The 23,360-nt window shown below is 42.5% G+C and overlaps 1 protein-coding gene across 1 annotated transcript in view; it reads right to left on the bottom strand.

The window, feature by feature from the left end:
• Positions 1–15,924, bottom strand: part of ARSB (arylsulfatase B) — a 148,394-nt gene extending 132,470 nt beyond the window's left edge. Inside the window, exon 1 of the mRNA XM_080682178.1 lies at positions 15,441–15,924. Coding sequence (XP_080538304.1) covers positions 15,441–15,749 — 309 coding nt within the window. The 5' untranslated portion in view covers positions 15,750–15,924. The remainder of the gene's footprint in view (positions 1–15,440) is intronic.
• Positions 15,925–23,360: the final 7,436 nt, after the last annotated feature.

Here is a 23,360-nt window from a genome sequence, read left to right as displayed (position 1 = left end):
ACCAGCTTCTCCTAGCCCTAGCTGGGTTGCTCAGTGGATAGAGCATCAGCCTGTGGACTGAAGGGTCCCAGGTTCAGTCCCCAGTAGGGGGCATGCAGGAGGTAGCTGATCAATGATTCTCTCTCATCGCTGATATTTCTATCTCTCTCTACCTCTCCCTTCCTTTCTGAAATCAATAAAAATATATTTAAAACAACAACAACCAGCTTCTCCTAAAATTTTAGTTGACCATCAAGATTCCCTCTGCAAAGGCCAAGGGTTTGCAAATTCAGGGAAGGACCTGGCTTGTCTCTGGGTTCTTTCTGTGAGATAACCAACGAGAAATCCTTGTTTACATGTTCTGTTGCACATAAAAATTCTTTTGATCCTGTGGGTTATCCTGTCCTCTGCAGACTTAAGAAGATACGAGCAGTGTAGTCTCATGAGCTTAAAAGAAAAAAAAAAAAACAATCTCTTGGACCCAATCTTTTGGATGAGGAGGGGAAGAGACGAGGCAGTTTCCACATCAGAATCTCTTACAATCCCTCTTTCAGAGGTCCAGGCAGTCTGCTGATTAATTACCTATCTGGAAGCTCAAAGCACAATATTTCAGCTACACTTACCATAAACTCTCCCGGGGAGTAGACGAACCTCCACTACACACGTGACAACGAATGCTCTCTCCTCACCTCCACAGTGCTGAGATAACACCCAGCTGAACAGATGAAGGTTCTGTCCTGTCAGTGTGACTTGTGCAAGGTGAACTCATACCCTCATTGCACCTGTGTATTTGTGCGACACCTCCTGCCACACGATTTGAAAATTCAGAAAAATGGGCAAGCTCTCCCGCTCCATTTTTCACAACAGAGAGCTTAGAGCCGGCCCATTCGGCTGTTCTATCCGGCCCACGGAGCCGAAAGAGCGGAGGGTTCTCTTGCTCTCCCCTCCACTCCTTTACTTTGAATTTATATTAGTTCACACAAACACTCCATCCATGCTTTTGTTCCAGCCCTCCAGTCCAGTTTAAGAACCCATTGTGGCCCTCGATTCAAAAAGTTTGCCCACCCCTGGCTTAGAGGGAAGCTTCGTGACTGGAACATATCACAGAACAGGAGTTCAGGAAATCCAGCCTGTGCGGTGGCCAGTACACTATACCACTCTCGCCACCTGAGGGTTTATTCCTGGAGATGCCCTACAGAACCAATGGGTGGTGGAGAATCTGCTCCCTCCCCCGTTAAGCCTTCTAAAAAGCGGTCAGCTGCCCGGGCTGCTGAAGCCAAGAGCTACAGACACACATTATGTGTGCTAGGGGCCTGGCTTTGCCATCTGGCCTGGTCCTGCAGAACTCAGGCTGCAGAACTGGCTGGTGTCACTGACAGCTTTAAGGGTCTATTTATTTTGGTGTCGATTAGCAAAGAGTAAAAATCTCTGACTAAACCCACAAAGGGATGTTGTTTGCAAAAAGAATAAACAAGGCAAAAACTGTTTCCAGTGCCTTCCTCTGTTTAAATAATGAATCCGGTCAAAAGCCCAAAATGAAAAGGGAGGGAAATATAGAAGAAAAGTAATTTTTAGTAAAGTGATATGATTAAGGAAACAAAAACAAAGAGATTACCAGACAGGAACAGATTACACTAAAAGGGATTCTTCAAATAACTTCAAAAATCAACCAACAAAAAAAAATACCACCCGTAAGTCAATGGGTCATATTCCACTCAGCCCCACACTTATTTCCTCGTTTCCAATTACGTGGGAAGTAAAATATGGAATTATGTATCTGAAATATCATCGATACTTATCGACTGAGGTCTCCAGATGCCCCTTGCCCTCTGAGAATGCCTCGGGACTCTAAAGGACTCCTGGCTTCAGGGAAAACAAAAGACACATCGGAGCAAGTCACCCAGGGCCCCGCTTCGGAACCGTGATGTGGTTTCTGTAAGCGGCCATCTTGCTTGTTACTATGGACCTAATGCATCCTCCTTCCTCCCCACAGAGTCAGGAATGAAGACTGATGAGTGCTTTCCCTTCGGAGGCACCTCTGGCCTCCGGACTACGGGGTCCTCTTCTCTCTCTCCTTGGATGCCTTGGCCGGGTCCTAAGAACACTCCCCATTTGTGACATGCAGCCTTCCCCAAGCACTCCCCCCATTTCTCCCAGCTCTTTTCTCCTCTTTCCACTCTTTTCTTCCCCATATTTATTGCCATGTATACAAAGAATGTATTGTGAATCCTTTTCTAATCTTAGAGTCCAGGAGAGAACTGACCAGGGACAGGAATCCACAGAGAGGCAGGCATGTGGAAGGGTGATAAACAACGGCAGGCAGGGCACGGAGAACAGTGAGGAAAAGCAGCAGGGAGGTGAGGGCATCCGTGGGCAGAACTCCCGTCTCCTTTCCAAGCCACACAGTATGCAGTACCCAATCCTAGTTGCAGCCATGGGTCTTATCTGCTCACATTCTTAAAGCAGACTTGAAGCAAAAGTAAAAAAATTACCCACAGTGCTCTGCACAGCCTCCTTCCTTATATTTTCTGTCCAAGGTTCTGCTTCAGGGGTGAGTGAAAAGCTGTGATAGTGTCTTGTCTGTTTATCGATGTGATTAAGAGAAATGTGGCTTGGGTCCCTTAAGAACAAAACCTTGGCGTCATCTTTCATTGCTTCTATTCTCCGCCAAGGTTTATAGAGTTCTGGTGGAGTGGTCCCCTCAGTGCCCAAGGTAAGAATGTTCCCAGGTGAGGACCAAAGTCACTTTACTTTTTTCCCAAAAGGAAGTGTTTCCACTATGGCCTACCAATTTTGTTGCCCTTTAATCTTTATAATTTCTTAAAAAGGAAGCAAGGGCATTAGAAATGACTTGTCAACCCTAAGCAGTTAAGACAGTGAGCTCCTTCAGGGCACATTCATTCATTTAGTTGTTCAACACTGAGTGCTTCTCTAGGCCAGAGATAAGCAAGGCAATCGAGTGGAGAAGTCCGACCTGAGAACAAAACAACAACCATGCTTTAAGAGTGTACTAGTGCAGCAATATAATGAATACTTTGTACTGAATAAGGTCAATTTGTAAGAATATGGAAATTTAGTATTTTTGAGTCTTCAACTTGAACTACAAGCATTATACAAATTCTATTACAAAAGCTGAACGACTTATTTGTATATTTAACCACTTTTATAAACATCTTTATTACATGTGTTATTTTATTGAAATACAAGAGGCCCAGTGCACGAATTCGTGCACAGGTGGGGTACGGCCAGCCCGGCCCCAATCGGGGCAGATCGGGGCTGGACCTGTCCGGAGGAGGAGACGACAGGAGGTTGGCTGGCGGGCCTGCCCTGATCCAGGCCGATCAGGGCCCAGCCGGCTGCGGGGAGGAGCTGAGGGCAATTGGCCGGCAGGCCCCACCCCCTATTGGGGTTGGGGGATGGATCAGGGGCAGGGCCAGCTGTGGGGAAGGGCTGTGGGCCGGCCGGCCCCACCCTCGAATGGGGTAGAGGGGGCCGATTGGGGCCAGCGGCCTGGGGTAGGAGCCATGGGTGGTTGGCCAGACAGCTCTACCTCTGATTGGAGTGCGGGGGCCAATAGGAGGTGGAGCTGACTGGGGGGAGGGACCTTGGGCCGATTTGGGTGGGTCCGGGCAGGGGGAGGGGCTGCAGGAGGTTGGCCAGCCATCCCCACTCCTTATTGGGGTGGGGGGGGGGTGATCAGAGGCAGAGTCAGCCAGGGTGAGGGGCTGCAGGCCGATGGGAGCAGTAGGTGCCCATTGCAGGTGGGGCCGGCCGGGAAGAGGGACTGCGGGAGGTTGGCTGGCCGGCCCAATCCCCCGATCGGGCCAGTTCGCTGGCCGCAGTGGGCGTCATAGTGACCAGTCATTCAGGTCGTTGTGGCATTCCGGTCACTGGCTTTTTAAATATAGAGATATCTGACGTATAATATTGTGTAAATTTAAGATGTACCCACCCGTTAATCTGATAGATTTAAACATTGCACTCTGATTGCACTGCAGTGAAAATTAACACCTCCATTGCATTATATAATGATCCTTTCCTTTTAGTGGTTGTAATCATTAAGCTCTAGTCTCTGAGCAAGTTTGATAATTATAATACAACTAGAGGCCCAGTGCATGAATTCGTGCACGGGTGGGGTCCTTCGGGGTGGCCTGCGGAGATTGGGCCCCAGCTCGCGCCCCCAGCCTCGCAGCCCTGCCTGGCACCCTGCCTTGGCCTGGCGCCACCCCCTCACCTGCTCCACCATCCTGCCTGCAGGGCGATTGATCAGGGCTGAGCCCCCCACTGCACCTGGTTGCCATCTGTGGGGCGATCAGGACCCCCAGTTGCACCCACCTTGACCTGGCGCCACCCGCTCACCCGCTCTGGTCCTGCTCTTGTCGGGGCCCATTGGGGCCGGCAGCGCCTCCACTACCACCTGCTGCCAGCGCCACATCGCCAACACCCGCCATGTTCCGCGCTGCCCCCTGGTGGTCAGCGCACATCATAGCGAGAGGTCAAACTCCCAAATGACCGCCCAAGGGGACAATTTGCATATTAGGCTTTAATTATATAGGGTAGTGTGGACTACATTCACATACACTGTGCATTAGATTTCTAGGTCTTGTATTACTACTTGTTCCTAATGTGTACCATTAAACAGCATCTGTCTTATCTCCCTACTCTTTTAAGGATTTTTAAATTGATATATGTATATTTTTCTAATCTTTATTGTTGAAAGTATTACATATGTCTTCTTCCCCCACCTCCACTGACCTCTCCCACCCCCAACCACCCCAGGCCTTCACCACCCTATTGTCTGTCTCTATGGGTTATGCATATACACATATGAGTTCACTGGTTGATCTCTTCCCCCCTCCCTCCCCTGCCTTCCCACTGAGGTTTGACAGTCTGTTTGATGCTTCTATGTCTCTGGGTCTATTTTTGTTCATCAGATTCCACATATGAGTGAGATCATGTGATATTTATCTTTCTCTGACTTATTTTGTTTAGCATAATGCTCTCCAGGTCCATCCATGTTGCAAATGGTAAGAGTTCTTTCTTTTTTACAGCTGCATAATATTCCATTGTGTAGATGTACCATAAGTTTTTAATCCACTCACCTGCTGATGGGCACTTAGGCTGTTTCCAAATCTTAGCTATTGTAAATTGCACTACTATGCACATAGGGGTGCATATATTCTTTCTGATTGGTGTTTCTGATCTCTTAGGATATATTCCTAGAAGTGGGATCACTGGGTCAAATGGGAGTTCCATTTTTGTTTCCAAAAATATATATTTTATTGATTTTTTTACAGAGAGGAAGGGAGAGGATAGAGAGTTAGAAACATCGATGAGAGAGAAACATCGATCAGCTGCCTCCTGCATACCCCCCACTAGGGATGTGCCTGCAACCAAGGTACATGCCCTTGACCAGAATCGAACCTGGGACCCTTCAGTTCGCAGGCCGACGCTCTATCCACTGAGCCAAACCGGTTAGGACGGGAGTTCCATTTTTAAAGGGAACCCTCATACACTGCTGGTGGGAATGCAGACTGGTGCAGTCTCTGTAATCTTGAGAATTTAAACTAGGGGAAAGTAAATATAAAATCTATTTCATTATTTGCATAATATGCCTTCACAGGATAGCAATAAACTAAGAAATGGGCTACCTATGGGAAGATAGGAAGAAGGGCCAGGGGACAGGATGAAAAGATCTTTTTTTTTTTCATATATATATAAATATAGATATAGATATAGATATCTATATCTATATATCTATATATATCTTTTTAAATCTTTTATATTGGAAACTTTTTAATGTATTTCCTTATTTTAAAAATGTTTAATTCTAACCAGAATTACATATATACAAAGAATGTCACATGGCATTTTATTGTGGTTTCTTAAAATATATTTATTTGGAACATTCAAAATATTCTTTAGTAAATAGTAGTCTTCAATGTAACACTACTATGAAAACCGAAACAAGTTTTAATCTTTTAATCATGTGCAGACAGTATTAGGCACCGGGAGACCCTGCCTCCCTCGCTGGGCTCTTACCTGCTTTGCACACCCTCCTTCACTCAGCCACTGTGGCCTTCCCCGCATTCTTAGAAGGAGCTCTTCCCAGCCTCTGGGCCTTCACTTTGGTGTCCCTCCCTCTGTGTAAACTCTTTTTCCCAGGATCTTTCCATGGCTGACTCCTCTCTTCATTCAGGCCGTTGCCTATATCACCTTCTTGGAGAAACCTTCCTGAGTCACTACGCCTTGACCTGCTTTGTTTTCTTCCCCATATGTATTGCCATGCCATTTAAATTCACCTTCCTCATTGGTTTCTGTTTATTTCACCCCTGCCTCTTGATAATTGCTTCCTCTACCCTCACTCCCACCAGACTATAAGCACCAGGCAATCCAGAGTGTATTACACAGTGCCAGCATAAATAGTTGCTCAATAAAAATCTGTGGAATGAAAGAATGAATGAATGCATGCATTACAATTAATGGTGATAGACTGAAAGCTATCTAAAATCTGGAATAAAAAGATGTCCATTTTTGCCACTTCCATTTGACAATGTACTGAAGGTTCTACTCAGAGCAATTAGGCAACAAAATAAAATGAAAGGTATCCAGATTGATAAGGAAGATGTAAAACTATTTCTATTGTAGATGACAGGATCTTGTAGAGAAAATCATAAAGAGCATGTACACACAAACACATACATACACAAATAGAACTAGTAAGTTCCACAAGGTTGCAGGATATACATCAATACATAACTGTCACTTGCATTTCTATACACTAGCAATGAACAATTGATAATAAAATTAAGAAAACAATTCCATTCACAACAGATCAAAAGAGAGAAAAACTTAGAAATAAGTATAAAAAAAAAAAAGAAGTGCAAGATTTGTAGGCCGAAAACTACGAAACATTGTTGAAAGAAATTAAAGAAGACTTAAAGAGAAAGACATCTCATATTCATAGATTGGAAGGCCTATATTGTTAAAGTAGTACTACACCTCAACGAATTTACAGATCAATGCAATCCCTATCAAAATTCAGAAATGGACAAGTTTGATCCTAAAATTAATATACAAAGGGCCCAGAATAGCCAAAACAATCTTGAAAAAGGACAAAATTGAAGAACTCACACTTCCTGATTCAGAAACCTACCACAAAGCTACAGTAATCAAGACAGCTTGGTACTGATGTAAGGATAAACATTAGATCAAACCCATAGATCTATGGTCAATTGATTTTTGACAAGGGTACAAAGACAGTTCAATGGGGAAAAAATAGTCTTTTCAACAAATGGTACTGGAACAATTGGATATCAATATGTACCCACATACTTCAAAAAATATACAAAAATTAACTAATAATGGATCAAAGACATAAATGTAAGAGCTGAAACCACAATGTTCTTTGAAGAAAACATAGAAGCCTTTGTACATTGAATTAGGCTGGTTTTTGTAGATATGACAACAAAAGTACAACCAAAGAAAAGTAAATGAAAGAACAAAAGTACAACCAAAGAAAAGTAAATGGTATCCTTTATATAAAAGGATACCATCAAAAAGGTAAAAAGACAACCTACAGAATAGAAGAAAATAATTGCAAATTATATATCTGGAAAAGGTTTAATATCCAGGATATATAGAGAACTTTTACCACTCAATAATAAAAAGACAAATAGAAGGGAGAAACTAAGATGGCAGCATAGGTAAACACCTAAACTGCTGCCTCGCACAACAATTTCAAAACTACAACTAAAAGACAGAACGGACATCATCCAGAACCACAGGAAGTCTGGCTCAGTGGAAATTCCACAACTAGAAGGAAAGAGGAAAGCTCACGGAGAATCAGAGGAGCGGCAAAGGAGGGCTGAGGTATGGAGACATGCACAGAGAGGAAGGGCAGCTGAGTGCCTGGCTGACTTTCTCTGGCGGGAGGGGGAAGGAAGCCCCCGACTGCACTGAACCCCACTTCCGACTGCACTGAAACCCAGTTGCAGGCGAAACCCCGTGGACCCAGGCTCATACAGGGGGAGTCTGGACTGTCAGGTAGAGAGAAAGGCACATGGAGACTCAGAGACTCGGAGACCCGGGGGAGCCGCGGTGGGTCTGGAGGAGCATGCGTGCGCACGCGAGTGCTCACAGAGAAAGCTGAATGCGGAGGTTGCCACAGGCATTCCCTAGAGGAAGGGAGTCAGAAGCTCCTGACTGCATTGAACCCTAGTTCCGACTGCAATGAACCCCAGCTCCAGGCGAGCCCCTGGGGACCCACGCTCTTACGGGGGGGATCTGGACTGTCAGGCGGAAACTCAGGGGAGCCGCGGAAGGCAGAGGTCTGGAGGCGCGCACAAGGGCAGGGCTGACGGGAAGCCAAGACTGTCTGCTCTGCCCTGAGACTCCGCCCCATCCAAGCTGAGCACAGAGGCTTTTGCAATTTTGCAAGTCTGATCCTATAAGGCTGTCTCCAGCACCGAACTTCTCCCAGCGTAGACACAGCTGATCCTCACAGCCAACTGGCCTGGAGATCAATTCCTCCCAGTGATACCAACAACAATCAAGACTTAACTACAACAAGGCTGTACACACAGTCCACAAAGGGGTGCACCAAGAGTGTCCACCTCAGGTTAACTGGGGAGGCCGACCCACTGGGCCATATAGGAAACCTAGCACACAAATCTACCCTACCAACTCAGGGAAGCAACCAAAATGCAGAGACAAAGAAACAGATCACAAACTAAAGAAATGGAGGAAAACAAATGACTGGATATAGAGTTCAAAACCACGGTTATAAGGCTTTTCAAGAATATCTTAGAAAAGGCGATAAATTTAGCGAGACCCTCGAAGATATGAAAAAGGACCAACTAGAAATTAAACATACACTGACTGAAATAAAAAATATTATACAGAGACCCAACAGCAGACTAGAGGAACGCGAGAATCAAGTCAAAGATTTGAAATACAAAGAAGCAAAAAAACACTCAACCGGAAAAGCAAAAAGAAAAAAGAATCCAAAAATATGAAGATAGTGTAAGAAGCCTCTGGGACAACTTCAAGCGTACCAACATCAGAATTATGGGGGTGCCAGAAGAAGAGAGAGAGCAAGATACTGAAAACCTATTTGAAGAAATAATGACAGAAAACTTACCCCACCTGGTGAAAGAAATAGACTTACAAGTCCAGGAAGCGCACAGAACCCCAAACAAAAGGAATCCAAAGAGGACCACACCAAGACACATCATAATTAAAATGCCAAGAGCAAAAGACAAAGAGAGAATATTAAAAGCAACAAGAGAAAAACAGTTAGTTATCTACAGGGGAGCACCCATACGATTGTCAGCTGATTTCTCAACAGAAACTATGCAGGCCAGACAGGAGTGGCAAGAAATATTCAAAATGATGAATAGCAAGAACCTACAACCAAGATTACTCTACCCAGCAAAGCTATCATTCAGAATGGAAGTTCAGATAAAGAGCTTCACAGATAAGAAAAAGCTAAAGGAGTTCATCACCACCAAACCAGTATTATATGAAATGCTGAAAGGTATTCTTTAAGAAGAGGAAGAAGAAAAAAGTAAAGATAAAAATTATGAACAACAAATACATATCTATCAACAAGTGAACCTAAAAATCAAGTGAATTAAAAATCTGAGGAACAGAATAAACTGGTGAATATAATAGAATCAGGGGCATAGAATGGGAGTGGACTGATAATTCTCAGAGGGAAAGGGGTATGGGGGGTGCAGGAAGAGACTGGACAAAAATCGTACACCTATGGATGAGGACAGTGGGGGGGGAGGTAAGGGCAGAGGGTGGGGTGGGAACTGGGTGGAGGGGAGCTATGGGAGGAAAAGGAGAAACAATTGTAATAATCTGAACAATAAAGATTTATTAAATTAAAAAAAAGACAAATAACACAATAAAAAAGTAAGCAGAGGATATGAGTAGATATTTCTCCATATTAAAAAAGAAGGGAATATTCATGTATGTGTGTGTTTTTGTATATGAAAATACATTTTACATAATTCAGATTGCATTGTTTGCCTGCAAAGATGGGGAACTGGATACCTAAGGAAGAGAATGTTTGTGTAGTTAGGAAAAGATTTCACTGTAAGCCCTTTTGTAACTTTTGAATTTTTAAGCCATGTGAATGTATTTTCTAACCCAAAATAAATAAATAAAATATAGATTTCAAAAAATATTTAAAAAATAATGAATGAATGAGTCATATAGGGCTGTGGGAAGAACACTGGCCTAAATTTACAGATACCTGAATTCCAGTTTACAGAAACCTGAATATATGGGTAATTTCTTACCTCATCTGATCAGTATCCCTTTCTCCCTTTCCAAAACTCTATGCATTTTTTAAACAAAGCATGTAGACTTAAGAAAGGTTCATATGTGAGGATTCTGAACAATTAAAGGTCTAAATAGAAATGGCTGAATTCACGTTTTTGTTTGAACAAGTTTCTAGCAGCAGAACAAGCAACTGGAGTACCCTGAAAGTGTTGAGCAAAGTTAATCTCTCCTTCTACCAGTAGGTGGCGATAGTGAATATGATAATGTTCAAGCCAGACTTTTGCTCTAATGGACACAAGAGCCTTAGAAATTTAGAGCCTTATCAGCTCAATTCCCATATATTCCAGAAGTGAGGTCCGAGTCTGTAGATTGACTGACCCAGCAAAGAATGAAATTCACATCTCATAATTTTTAACTGTTCCACTCAACTAAATACTTTAGTAAGCTGAAAAACTAAAACTCCGAACTCCTTGGGAATATAAAGTTCCATCAGTCAGTCTAGGCTTGCTTATCACTTTATGCTTTTCTTTTCTAATCTCAAGTCAAATGATTATGGGAAGGGGGAGTCTCTAAATGTTAAAGCATGGCTGCTAAATCCACAGATGCGGCTATTAATTAGTTCTTTCAAGTACCTAATTTTAAAATAAAAACATTTTCCTCATTTTATTGTCTAAATTATGCACAACACATGACTTGTTTCAGAAATTAAACTTTTCTCCCTATTTTCATTTTACATGGGCAATTCCTAACCTGAAATGTGGTGGGTGAATTTTTTTTTTTTTAATTGAAATGTTGAGGAACAACCTAAATGTCCAAAAATAATAGAGATCATTCAGGAAATATTTTTAATAACTCTAAGTAGCAATATAGTGTAGTGGTTATGCAGCCACACTGCCCAGTTCAAATCCTGGTCCACCACTTACTTACTTGCCTTGCGCTACTGAGCAAGTTTCTTAACATCTTGAGCCTCAGTTTCCCTTATCAAATAGGACTGATAACAGTAATACTTCATCGAGTTTCTGTGGGAATGTATCCAAGTGCTCAGGACAGTACCAATATGTAGTATCTGAGGACAATGAGGCTTCTTAACCCTTTGAGAAACGGTGATTCCTTTAAAAGAGGATGTTTTCTAACTCAAGGTAATTTCTAATTGGGTCTCATAAACTCTATGAGAATAAAACAGAAGAAATGTCAAACAAAATGCTTGGGGAGGCTGGCTTGCTATGCCGAGTGGTTTCTAAACTGTTTTGGAATATCCAGCTTCTAGCCTGCCTTCACTTCTTAACTACAGGGTACTCTAAATTCGCGTGGGTTTTGTGTGTGTGTGTTTTCCCCCCAGATGAAATGTTGGTGACTGGTCGGGGAGGAGGAGGTTAAGGGACAGGACAAAAGCAGCCAATTATATGAACGCGTTTTTGAAGTGCGGCATTTGCTTTCCTATTCAAGTCTGTTGGAAAGGAGGAAGTTAGAGAAATGAATGGCCCTCCCATTCTTCTGAAATTTGAGTTTAGTTCTCTTGCTTCAGAGCAAATGCAGAACCATTTTGGGCAAACTTTGCCTTCCCTCCTTTCCCTTCTTATTTAAATACCCCGTTAGCCCTACAAAGCATCCAGGGTAAGATATGCATCACAATAGATATTCCTGATTATACTTAGCAGCCAAAGTTGGAACTGTGGAGAGTACTTAGGTCTGGTGGTGAAGGAAACCATCCTTTATCTCCATTGCAAACCTTGGCTACAGCTATTTCTCACACTGTAGTACAACTCTCTTTTCTGTTTCTAGAAGTCTTCAGACCACTGTGGAAATCTTATTACAAGTAAACAGCTCCCTTTTCTTGATTTCAGGGCAAACTTGAAGTATGGGAGCAATCATCTCAGGTAGAAACTGCTGTTTGGGTTCTGTACTTATTTGTTTGCTAAAACAATAGAAAGTTATTTTGATTTTCTGAACTTATGTATGCTATCCCAATACTCCATGGATGATGGTTTGAATATCCCATTGGTTGTGATCTCACTGGTTACTGAAGCACATTCTTCTGGGACCCAGGACAGCTCAATTATCCCAAATTGTCTCAGTAGCTACAGATAACTGAGTTTTGGTTGACTCAGTGGTCCCAGAATCAGAACAGACCCTAAATTGCCTCAGTAGCTACAGATAATGCATTCCGGTTGACTCAGTGGTCCCGGAATCTGGACAGCACAATTATTCTAAATTGCTCCGGTGGTCCCAGATAATGTGTTTCTGTTGATTCAGTGATTCGTAGATACTTTAGATAACTAACTTGCTCAATTTTTGCTTCTGTAAAGAATGCTTTTCGCGAAACAGGTTCCTCATTCCAGACCCAAAGATGTAATCGATACCTCTGTGATATTCTGCCAATATAAGCCAGATGTGGCAAGCTGTTCGGGGCTGCGAGGTCTGGAGCGCTTTTGCTCCCTCCTATGCCACCGGCTTTTAATAAATGACTCCATAATTCAACTTTTTGAGGCGTCCTTTGTAAGATGCGGGTACACTACAACACATGAGGCTAGGGTTGATTGGAAAGGCTACAGGAACACAGATTTGGGAGGGCAGTATTCAAGAATATCCCCTGTGACTCAAAATATGCTTATTAAATAGACAGTACATATACCTATATGAAGGTATGCATGTGATCTCAAACAGTTCCCATTTATTGTATTTAATATGGTCATGATAACATCAGGATCTTATAAAAATGTCAATCATATTCAGATTAAGAAAAAAAGGTCCAATTTTAGAGGTCTGAGATCACCAGTGGGTGCAGGAAAGGCATAAGCCCAGCTTAAGTACTTTCCAGCTGTGTGATTCTGAACATGTCATGGAACGATGGTAGGTAGGTAGACAGACATGAGCAGAGCAAGGAGGATGGGCCAGGTACAGAAGGTCACCATGGAAGAAAGCCTAGCAACAGACACCTGCGAGATGGGACCTTGTCCCCAGGGTAACCTTTCCTATCCCAGCATATTGCGGTTTAGACCCCTCACCTTTCCTCCCTAGGGATAACTTCTAGGCCGCAGTTGTTTCAGCTCCAGGCCTAAAAAAGCAGCAAGACCAAGCCAGCGGTGATGACTAATGACCCCCTCCCCTGGAGCTGACCAATCAGTAGAGACCAGGACCCTGAAAAGACACATCTGGAAAACCGATGAATAGTCTATTGAGATCCTCCCCTGGGACTTCCCCTAAAATCTCCTAAGAGCATTTAGGACGGGGACCCTGGCCCAGGAGCGGGCCTGTGCCTTTTCCTTTCACCACTCCCTCCTCCTCTCCCCAGCCCCCACCCAGGTGAGTTACCTTTATCTTCTTCATTCCTGAGCGTCAAGGGCCCTTCTTTCACCTCTGCAATTTATTTCCGCAACCCATTTCTTCTACCAGTCACTTCTTCCACCTCTGAGTTTCTAAATAAACGTTCTCTTATAATGAATCTTGGCTCCTATGAGACCCCAGTCCCATCTCACAAGTGTCTGTTGCCTTTCTCCAAGCTGCCAACAGAACCTCTATAGATTGTCTCATTTGTAAAGGGGATTAAAAATAAGTTACCTCATGGGCTGTTCAAGAATTAACTTTAAAAACAGTATAGCAGCCCTAACTGGTTTGGCTCAGTGGATAGACCGTCGGCCTGCAGACTGAAGGTTCCCAGGTTCGATTCCGGTCAAGGGCATGTACCTTGGTTGCATGCACATCCCCAGTAGGGAGTGTGCAGGAGGCGGCTGATGGATGTTTCTCTCTGATTCATGTTTCTAACTCTCTATACCTCTCCCTTCCTCTCTGTAAGAAATCAATAAAATATATTTTAAAAAAACAAAAAACAGTATAGCAGCCCTGGCCCTGTTGGCTGGTACACCAAAAGGTTGTGTGTTCGATTCCTGGTCAGGGCACATATTTAGGTTGCGGATAAGAGAGGCAACTGGTTGATGTATCTCTCTTCCTTTCTCACACATTAAAAAAACAAACAAACAAACAAACAAACAAAAAACATGTCCTCGGGTGAGGGGTGAGATGAGGATTAAAATAAATAATAATAAGCCCTAACTGGTTTGGCTCAGTGGATAGAGCGTCGGCCTACGGACTGAAGGGTCCCGGGTTCGATTCCGGTCAAGGGCATGTACCTTGGTTGCGGGCACATCCCCAGTAGGAGGTGTGCAGGAGGCAGCTGATCGATGTTTCTCTCTCATCGATGTTTCTAGCTCTCTTTCACTCTCCCTTCCTCTCTGTAAAAAATCAATAAAATATATTTTAAATAAATAAATAAATAAATAAATAATAATAAAAACAGTAAAGCAGCCCTGGCCAGGTAGCTCAGTTGGTAAGAGCATCGTCCCTATATGCCCAGTTTGCAGTTCAATCCCTGGTCAAAGCACATACAAGAAAGAACCAATGAATGCATAAATAAGCGTATGCTGGCCTCTCTCTCTCTCTCTCTCTCTCTCTCTCTCAAATCAATCAATAAAATAATAAAACAGTAAAGCACTATACAAATATTCTCGATATTCTTAATTATCTAACATATATGCACACTCTCTACAAGTATACTTTTCTCTATTAACTACGGAGAAGTTTTTAAAGAGAAGCTTTCAGAGATAATGAGGATGCTCAGAGGGGTTATGGGTACAGGTTAAATCTGAAATGTCAGCAGCCCGAGAAACTTGAAAACATTAATCTTTGATCGGACATTCCCAACCCATGACCGCTGGGTTCACAGGGGACCGGAGTGCTACCCACTGAGGGCGCTCGCATTTGAACTTCGGCCCCAGGTTCGCGCAGCCCACCTCTCACTGCCACACAGGCGCCCGCCAGCTCCCTCTCCATCCTCCACTTCGGGGCCGCCCCGCAGAGTCCATTCCGACCCTCCCGCCGGCCCAGCACCTAGCACCCAGCACTCCCCAGAAACCCTCCACCCCGACCATCGGAAAACGAAATACCGACAACCCACCCGAAGAGGCGGGGCGAGGGGGTGGGGAATGCGGGTCGCCTCGGGCAGGCATGCGCAGAGCCCGCCGCGGACTCCAGGCCCGAGAGGCGCGGAGACCGCGCCGCGGGGGCGAGAAGCCGCCTCGCCGGGACGCAGCTCGGGGGACTGAGTTGCCTGGCCCCGGCCTCCCGACCCACTGGGCGGAGGCTCGCGGGCCGGGCCGCCGGGCGCTGCGTACCTGGTAGCGGCCGGTGAGCAGCTGGCTCCGCGACGGCGTGCACAGCGGCTGCGTGTAGTAGTTGTCCAGGCGCACCCCGCCGGCCGCCAGCGCGTCCAGGTGCGGCGTGCGCACGCTGGAGCCGTGGAAGCCCACGTCGTGCCAGCCCAGGTCGTCCGCCAGCACGAAGACCAGGTGGGGCGGCCGGCCGGCCCCGGCGCCCGAGCCCGGCGGCAGCGGCAGCAGCGGCAGCAGCAGCAGCAGGATGGCGGGGAGTAGCGGCCGCGGGCTGGGGCCTCGAGGTAGGCTCGCCGCGCAGCGCGGGCCCATCCTTCGCCGCCCGCGGGCCCCGCGCCTGTGGCGCCACCAGCCTCCGGCAGCGCTTTTAGAACCAGGAACTGGGCGGCCGGCCTGCCCCGCCCCGGGACCTCACCCAGAGGGCCTCTGGCTGCAGGGCCCCTGCGCCCCGCTGTCTCCCCCGGGCCCGGCCGGCGAGGCGGGGCGGAGCCAGTGGACCGAGCGGGGGCGCTGCTGCCGGCGCCGGGGACACCACGCTGATGCTGATAGGGGCTAAGATCGCTGACCTTTCCAGCTATGAACTTGGCACCGTGCATCCTAACGGAGGAACCGAGTTGTTCTTAACAGTTTACAAAGTATTTTCAAGCCCTTTTAAAATCTGGCAGCTAGGAATTATAATGTCCGTTTGTTTTTGTTTTGTTTTGTTTTTCAGAATAAACAATCTTGTAGTTGGTTGAACCTAACCTAAACTCAGTTCTGTCTCCAGATCCTGAGCTACGATGTTTTAAAGGGAGTGGCAGGCCCTGACCGGTTTGGCTCAGTGGCTACAGCCTCGGACTGTGGACTGAAAGGTTCCAGGTTTGATTCCAGTCAAGGGCATGTACCTTGGATGCGGGTACATCCCCAGTAGGGGGTGTGCAGGAGGCAGCTGATCGATGTTTCTAACTCTCTATCCCTCTCCCTTCCTCTCTGTAAAAAAAATCAATAAAATATATTTTAAAAAAATAAAGGGAGTGGCAGAATCTTCTAGCAGAAGTCCAGCCTCGTGGGGGTGGGAGGACAATAAGGCAGTACTGTAGTCTAAAAAATTATGTTTCAGATTCTGTTTATGAATAGTGTACACCTGTGAAGCCATTTCCTCCCCACTAGCAAAAAGGGGGTTCACACACTCCGACTGCACAGTGCCCTTTTGAAGGTGCAGTTTTACTTGGGCTTCCCTGGGGGTTGTTTGGGGGCACTGTGTGGGCATTCAGTAGCTCATTAGCTTGTCCAGATATGAGCCCCTTCAGAGCTGACTCCCCAACAATCAAGTAGTAAACCAAAAAACTATAGTATCTCATTTGCCTGAAATAATCTGTAAATGGAAGGAAATTCCTTTAACCACATGCTCATTGAATGGGGAAGTTAGCCTTATGACCAGTATGTTCCCATTGCCATCCAAGACTTTCTGCATACGCCATGCCTGGAGATAGATAACAGGTGTATTAGGGTAAAAAAAAAATTAGGCACTGCATCCCTTCAGGGTAATGAATCTGATTCCACGGGAGTTATTTTACAGCTTTAAGAGTTGTAGATAACTGATAGCAATGGAAACTAATTTTTGTTTACACTTATGCAAATGAATTCTATCCAGTGGAATGACCCCCACCTCCACCCTCACCCTCACCTCCATCCTCACCCCCATTACCATGGAAAAAACAGTTTTTACCTCCATTTGCACATTTAATATTCCTGATCTGTTCTTTGGATTGTCCTTTGAACTGGTTTAACACTGTACCAGTTTCCTCATTAATGAGTTAACTAAAATATTTAACGTGTATTCATTTTCATGTCTGTATAAAGGTCATGATTTTATCTTTTTTTTGAAAACTATCCTTGAACACATTGAATGTTTCCCTTTTACTTACATATTTTTTTTTTCTTTGTGTGAAGTAGATTAGTTTGTAGTACATCAACTTTTCAACTCTGGTAAATCAATAAAATTTAGCAGGAAAATGTTTAAATGTAGCTTTAAAAAGAATAATTTTAAAGAGCTGTTTGACTCTCATTATGTTAGGACTTGGAAATTCCATGTGAAGAAGACCCTTTAGGAGACCATGAAGGACAGAATTTTTAACTATGGCCCTCGCATGTCCTCTCTCGTAACTATTCCTCCCTACTCTTCCTGATAAAAATCTCATTGCCCAATCCATGGCTGCTAATCTGCAGCAGCTGCTTCTGAAACTAGCTAAACTTGCAGTGAGCTTTCTCATGTCCTTCATTTTCAAATAAAAGCTTATTCCAGCAGTGCTCTGGAAGTGTGCAAATGAGTTCATTAAAAAGAGTTAATTCTATTTTTCATCCGTATATCGAACACTCTAATGTGCATGACAAACTAGTTACTGTAAAATTTTTCAGTTGGAGTTTGTCCGACATTTCCCAATGATTAGACTTAGGTTATGGGTTTGTGTAGAAATATCGCAAGAGTGATATTGTATGTTCTTGATGCTACATATTAAGAGGTACATGATGTTGATTTGCACTATTATTTGAACACTTTGCTCAGGTGGCCCCTTCGCCACTGCAAAGATACTATTTTACCCTTGGCATTAGTTAAGTATTTTATGGGGAGATACTTTGAGAATATGTGTATATTCTGTTATTCTTAAAACTTTTGCTTATTCTAACATCCCCTAATTCTTCTTGCTTCAATAAATTATCAATATAGTTAACAAATGATGATTTTCTAAATCAGTCATTCCTTTTTTATTACTTGCCTTTCCACTGTAAAGGCCATTTATTTACATCACCATGAACTCATCAATTCTCCTTTTCATCGATATGCTGTAATACTTTGCTGTAATTATTTCAGTGCGCAAATTTCCTCTGACTTGGGCAGTGGGAGCCTCTTTAGCCTGGCTCTCACATCTTTTTGGCATGTCCTCTTTAATCCTGGAGCACGTCCTTACTTTTTGATACAACAAAATAGTCTAGGTTCATCTTGTACTTTTCCTTCCCCAACCCTGGAACCAGACATTTCTCCAAGGAACCTTGATTCCTTTTCATAGAGGGTGGCACCTAGAAACCAAGATTTGTGCAATGGGTGTGCTCATTGCTACCGGGCTGTCGTTGCTTCGAGGCTGTCTCACTAGATAAAGATAGGAACTAGGATGTATGTAGGTATATACAGACACACATACATAAGTATATATTCACACCTACATACTGTATCGATACAGATCTATAGAAAAAACCACTGGTTCATAGTGAATACCTTCAATTCTATTTCTCCCTTTCCATAGGTGTATGCGTTGTACCAATTTTCATTATCTCCAGCTATTAAAAAGTACTCTATTTTTTCATTTTTTTCCAACCTGATATGAGAAATAGTATCTCTGGGTAGTTTATATTTGTTATTAAATTCCTCTTGTTATGAGTAAGGTTAAACATCTTTTCATATGGTGAAGGGTCATTTTTATATCTTTTTTATGAATTGTGTCATTTTTTTTTATTGTGTTTTGGGTATTTTCCCCCTCAATTTTAAGAGTTCTTTATATATTTGAAATATTACCTAACTGTAAAATATATCACAAATATTTTCTCCCAGTTTGTCAATTGTCAAACATTGTATTATGGTGTTTTTTACATGCCAAAGTTATTTTTTTAATGTAGTCAAATTTATCAACATTTTCTTGAATTGCATCTGGACTTGAGTCATAGACTTTCCTTACACCAAAGTTAAAGTAAAATTCAACCATGTTTTCTTTTAGGACTTGTACGGTTTCAGTTTTAGCATTTAGTTCCCTGATCTATTGGCATTTATTTTTGTGCATGATGTGAGATATAGATCTAATTTTATCTTTTTCCAAATGATTATCCAGTTGTCCCAGCACCACTCATAAGAAAATAAAGACGTCTATCTTTGCTCTAGTGATATGAGATGCCACCTTTATCATACGCTTAATTTCCATATATACTTGGCTCTATTTCTAGGCTTTCTGTTCTATTCCACTGGCGTCTCTGTTGACTAATGCACCAGTACACACTGTTTCAGTTACAAGCATTACAATGTTTTAAGGTATGGAATGAATAGTGACTCCTTACAGCTTTATATTTTTAATGTTTTCCTGGCTATTTCTGCATATTTTTCTTGAAAATACATTAAATGTATAAATTAAGGACAACTGAATCTTTATGATACTAAGCTGTCCTATTTTTAAAAATGTTAACTTTTATTAAGGCCTACTTTTTAAATTAATTAAAAACGTTTTTTAGAGACAGAGGAAGGGGGAGAGGGGGAGAGAGAGAAACATCAATTTGCTGCTCCACTTACTTATGCATCCATTGGTTGCTTCTCGCATTTGCCCTGATCAGGATCGAATCCACAACCCTGACACATCGGGACAGGGCTCTAACCAACTGAGCTACCTGGCCAGAGACTACTAAAGTCTATGTTTGTATCTTTTAAAAGTGTTTTAAAATTTTCCTCATATCAATTTTGTTACATTTATTCCTAAATATTTTATCTTTCCTGTTGCTATTGAAAGGAGGCTTTCTCTACCATTCTATCTTTTAACAGATAATTATTTGCGGAAATGAAGACTACTGATTTCTGTGTGGTAACTTATATTTCACCAAGTACTGAATTATTTTACTGTTTAAGTTAGTGTAATCATTGATTTTATTTTAGGGTTTTCCCAGTACGTAATCTTATCAGAAAAAAAACCTTCCAATCAGTTCAAAGCTGTAAAAGTTAGGACGGAAATCAAAGCAGCTCCTAATTCACAACTGGGTATGAAAGTTAATTGTTTGGTAGGAGGGGTGCTTGGAACTTGGGATGTATTTTTTCTGTATAGAAAGGATCTTACACATGGCTTGTATTCTCACCTACACAAAACCTATTTAACCCAAAGTTAATATCTGTGAATTCCTAAAGTCAGTAAGAAAAGACCAACAATCTAATGTTTAAGTGGGAAAAATACAGGAACATAATAGTTTATAGCAAAGGAAATATAGTCCAGCCAGTGTGGCTTAGTTGGTTAAGCATTGTCTCATGCACCAGGAGGTTGCCAGTTCGATTCCCAGTCAGGACACATGCCCAGGTTGCAGGCTCGATCCCCACTATAGGGTGTGCAGGAGGCAGCTGATTGATGTTCCTCTTTCATCCATGTTTCTATATCTCTCTCCCTCTTTCTTCCTCTCTCTGAAATCAATAACAACATATTTTTTAAGAAAATGAAAGTGGTCATTAAATACATGAATAGATATTCAATATCATCAAAAGGAGAAATACAAATTGAAACTTCAATAATATAACATGGATACTAGTGATAACATATAGCTTTTAGGAGGGTGTAAAGAAACAAGCCCTCTTATATATTAATCACAGAAATGAAATTTGACACAACCTATAAGGCAAACATTTTGCATATATGTCAAAATGCACATACACTTTAACCCAACAAATCCAGTTGTATGAATTTATCCTCCAAATATACTCAATGTAAGAAACTTTATATACATCAAGATATTCATTTTAGCCTTATTTTTATTAGAAAAAGGCAAATAGTAGGGCCTGGTCAAATTAATTATGGGATACTAAACAATCAATTAAAATGATGATATGGAATAGTAAGATATACCATTAAATTTTAAAAGTTAAGCAAATAACATTATGGAATGCTTTCATTTGCTTAAAAATATATGTATATATGTGCATATATATATGTGTGTGTGTATATATATATATATATATATATACACTCATATATTAAGAGAGATGCTTACTTATTTATAGAGTATCTTAAGAAGGACACAGAAGAAAGAATAGCATTAGTTGTCTCTGGGTAGAATGGTTAAGGACAGGTATAGGAGAGAGACTAGAACTTTTCATTGTATACCCTTTATGCCTTCTAAATGTTAAGTCTGCATATATTACCTATTTCTAATAGTATTTTGTTAGTAGTAATATTAGTAACATAATTTACATTTAAACAAAAAGTAAAATGCATTATAAGTGAGAACAGGGTGCCAAGAAGAAATATCCCTCAGTGAACATGTTTGTCAAGGCCATGCACTAAGAAAATCACACAGATCCTTTGTCTCTTGGTTTCTCCGGTTTGCAGTGCCCTTGGTTCTTGGCATGGTGCTAATTGGCTATAAGCTATGCTCGGAAGTCAGGATACCTGGGTTTCAATGCTTCCCTCAACCTGTTTTTGGTTCAGTGCCTTTGAATATGATAAATGTTGCACACAGAGGTTAAGCGATTTTAAGCACTATCTCTAAACGCTTAACCGTTGCAGTAGAGATAAGGATGGCAAGAGGTCTTTCTTAGAGAGAAAACCTGAAGTACACTAACCAAATGTGGTAAATTGTGGTTGGTGTTCCTCGTTGCCCCATTTACTACCCTGAACAGTCCAGAAGGAGATAGACTCAAACTTCAGAAAGAATAGCCAAACTTTGTTACTTTAGATGCCAGCTATGAAAGTATTTTCACAAAACATTTGGAAACTGATCTGGAATGGATTTGTTTCTACCATATCTGAGTGAGGTGGCGGGGGGGCGGGGGCAGAGGACCTTCTTAAAGGCCTGTAAGGTCATACATTGGACTTGCAGATGAGTGTTCTCCTAGTTGCTAGTAGTCATAAGCATAAGCCATAACCACTCTCAGAGCTAACTACTATCACTGCATTAACAATCATCAAGGTTCCAAGCACACAGGAAGCTCATTCTCTGAAAGAAGCATCTTCAGTTTAGTGTTGGTTTTGTTTTGTGTGTTGGTGTATGTGTGTGTGTGTGTGTGTGTGTGTGTGTGTGTGTGTGTGTTAGGAGGAAAGGGTCAGATTAAAAAAAGAAGATGAAAAATTTCTTTTAGCTCTAATATTCTCCAACTTTTAGAAATTGATAATTTGGATAAAGAACGGTTTGGGGCCAACTCAAATTGAAACTCCTTTGACCCCCTCAAATTGTCCATTGCTTATCACCTCCTACCTCCTTGAAACAACAAGGCAAGAGTAGAGTAGAAATAGTACCATATAGAGAGATTTTGGCATAGCATGTTTTTGTGTATGAGATCGCACAAAAGTGCACATCAGTCAATCAGTCAATGAATTCTCAGAAAGTGAACGCACCCATGTAACCACCAAGTTAACAGATCGAGAATGAGGATGTTGGTGTTGCACTTTGTCTCACTTCTTCATTCCTTCTCCTTACTTTTCACACAACCTAAGCCTTCATGTTCACACAATATTTATTATATACAACTGAATTGCATTCATGTTTTCTGTACTGAACTTTTTACATCACACACCAATTTCTTAAGCAGTTCTAAGCTAACTCGTTCCAATCGTGCTTCAATATCTCAACCAATGTGAACACTGTATTTAAAATAGTCATGTTGTATGACCAAGAAGGTAAGAATCTACTCTTGCTAGATAAGAAAGTTTTATATATACATAGCTTTTAAAAAGTGAAACATGTACATAGTTTTTTAAAATGTTAAGTTAAAGAGGCATACAGTGAAAAGTAAATCTCAACACCTCCCAGAAATACTAGTGTATTAGCCCATGCCACAACTTCCCTCCATCCTAGTAGACATGTTTGCATTTCTTGACCTGACCCCTTTGGCCAGGGCTGAATGGATTATGTTTGTGTTATATGATGGTCTTTGTCTATTGCTATATAATCCATTTCATGATCTTCTGCTCTGCTCTGCTCTGTATCAGAGGAGAGGTCAAATCTTATAAACTACATGTCCCGGGCTCCTTTACCTCCTTGGCTCCAGTTAGGTTCAGCAAATGGGAGGTGCTGGTAAGAGCTGGGAGAATGGGAGGAAGAGAGAAGTCGGGGTGTTTCTTCCATTCTTTCTGCTTTGGGTAGCATCTTCAGCAGCATAGCTGAATCTCTTCTGTGGTTCCAGCTCCCATTGGCAGCTCCTCTGTCTAT

This window comes from Plecotus auritus (assembly GCF_963455305.1).
Source record: "Plecotus auritus genome assembly, chromosome: 7".
NCBI lineage: Eukaryota > Metazoa > Chordata > Mammalia > Chiroptera > Vespertilionidae > Plecotus > Plecotus auritus.
Note: the sequence above shows the minus strand (reverse complement) of the source record. Positions and strands in the feature narration are given on the sequence as shown.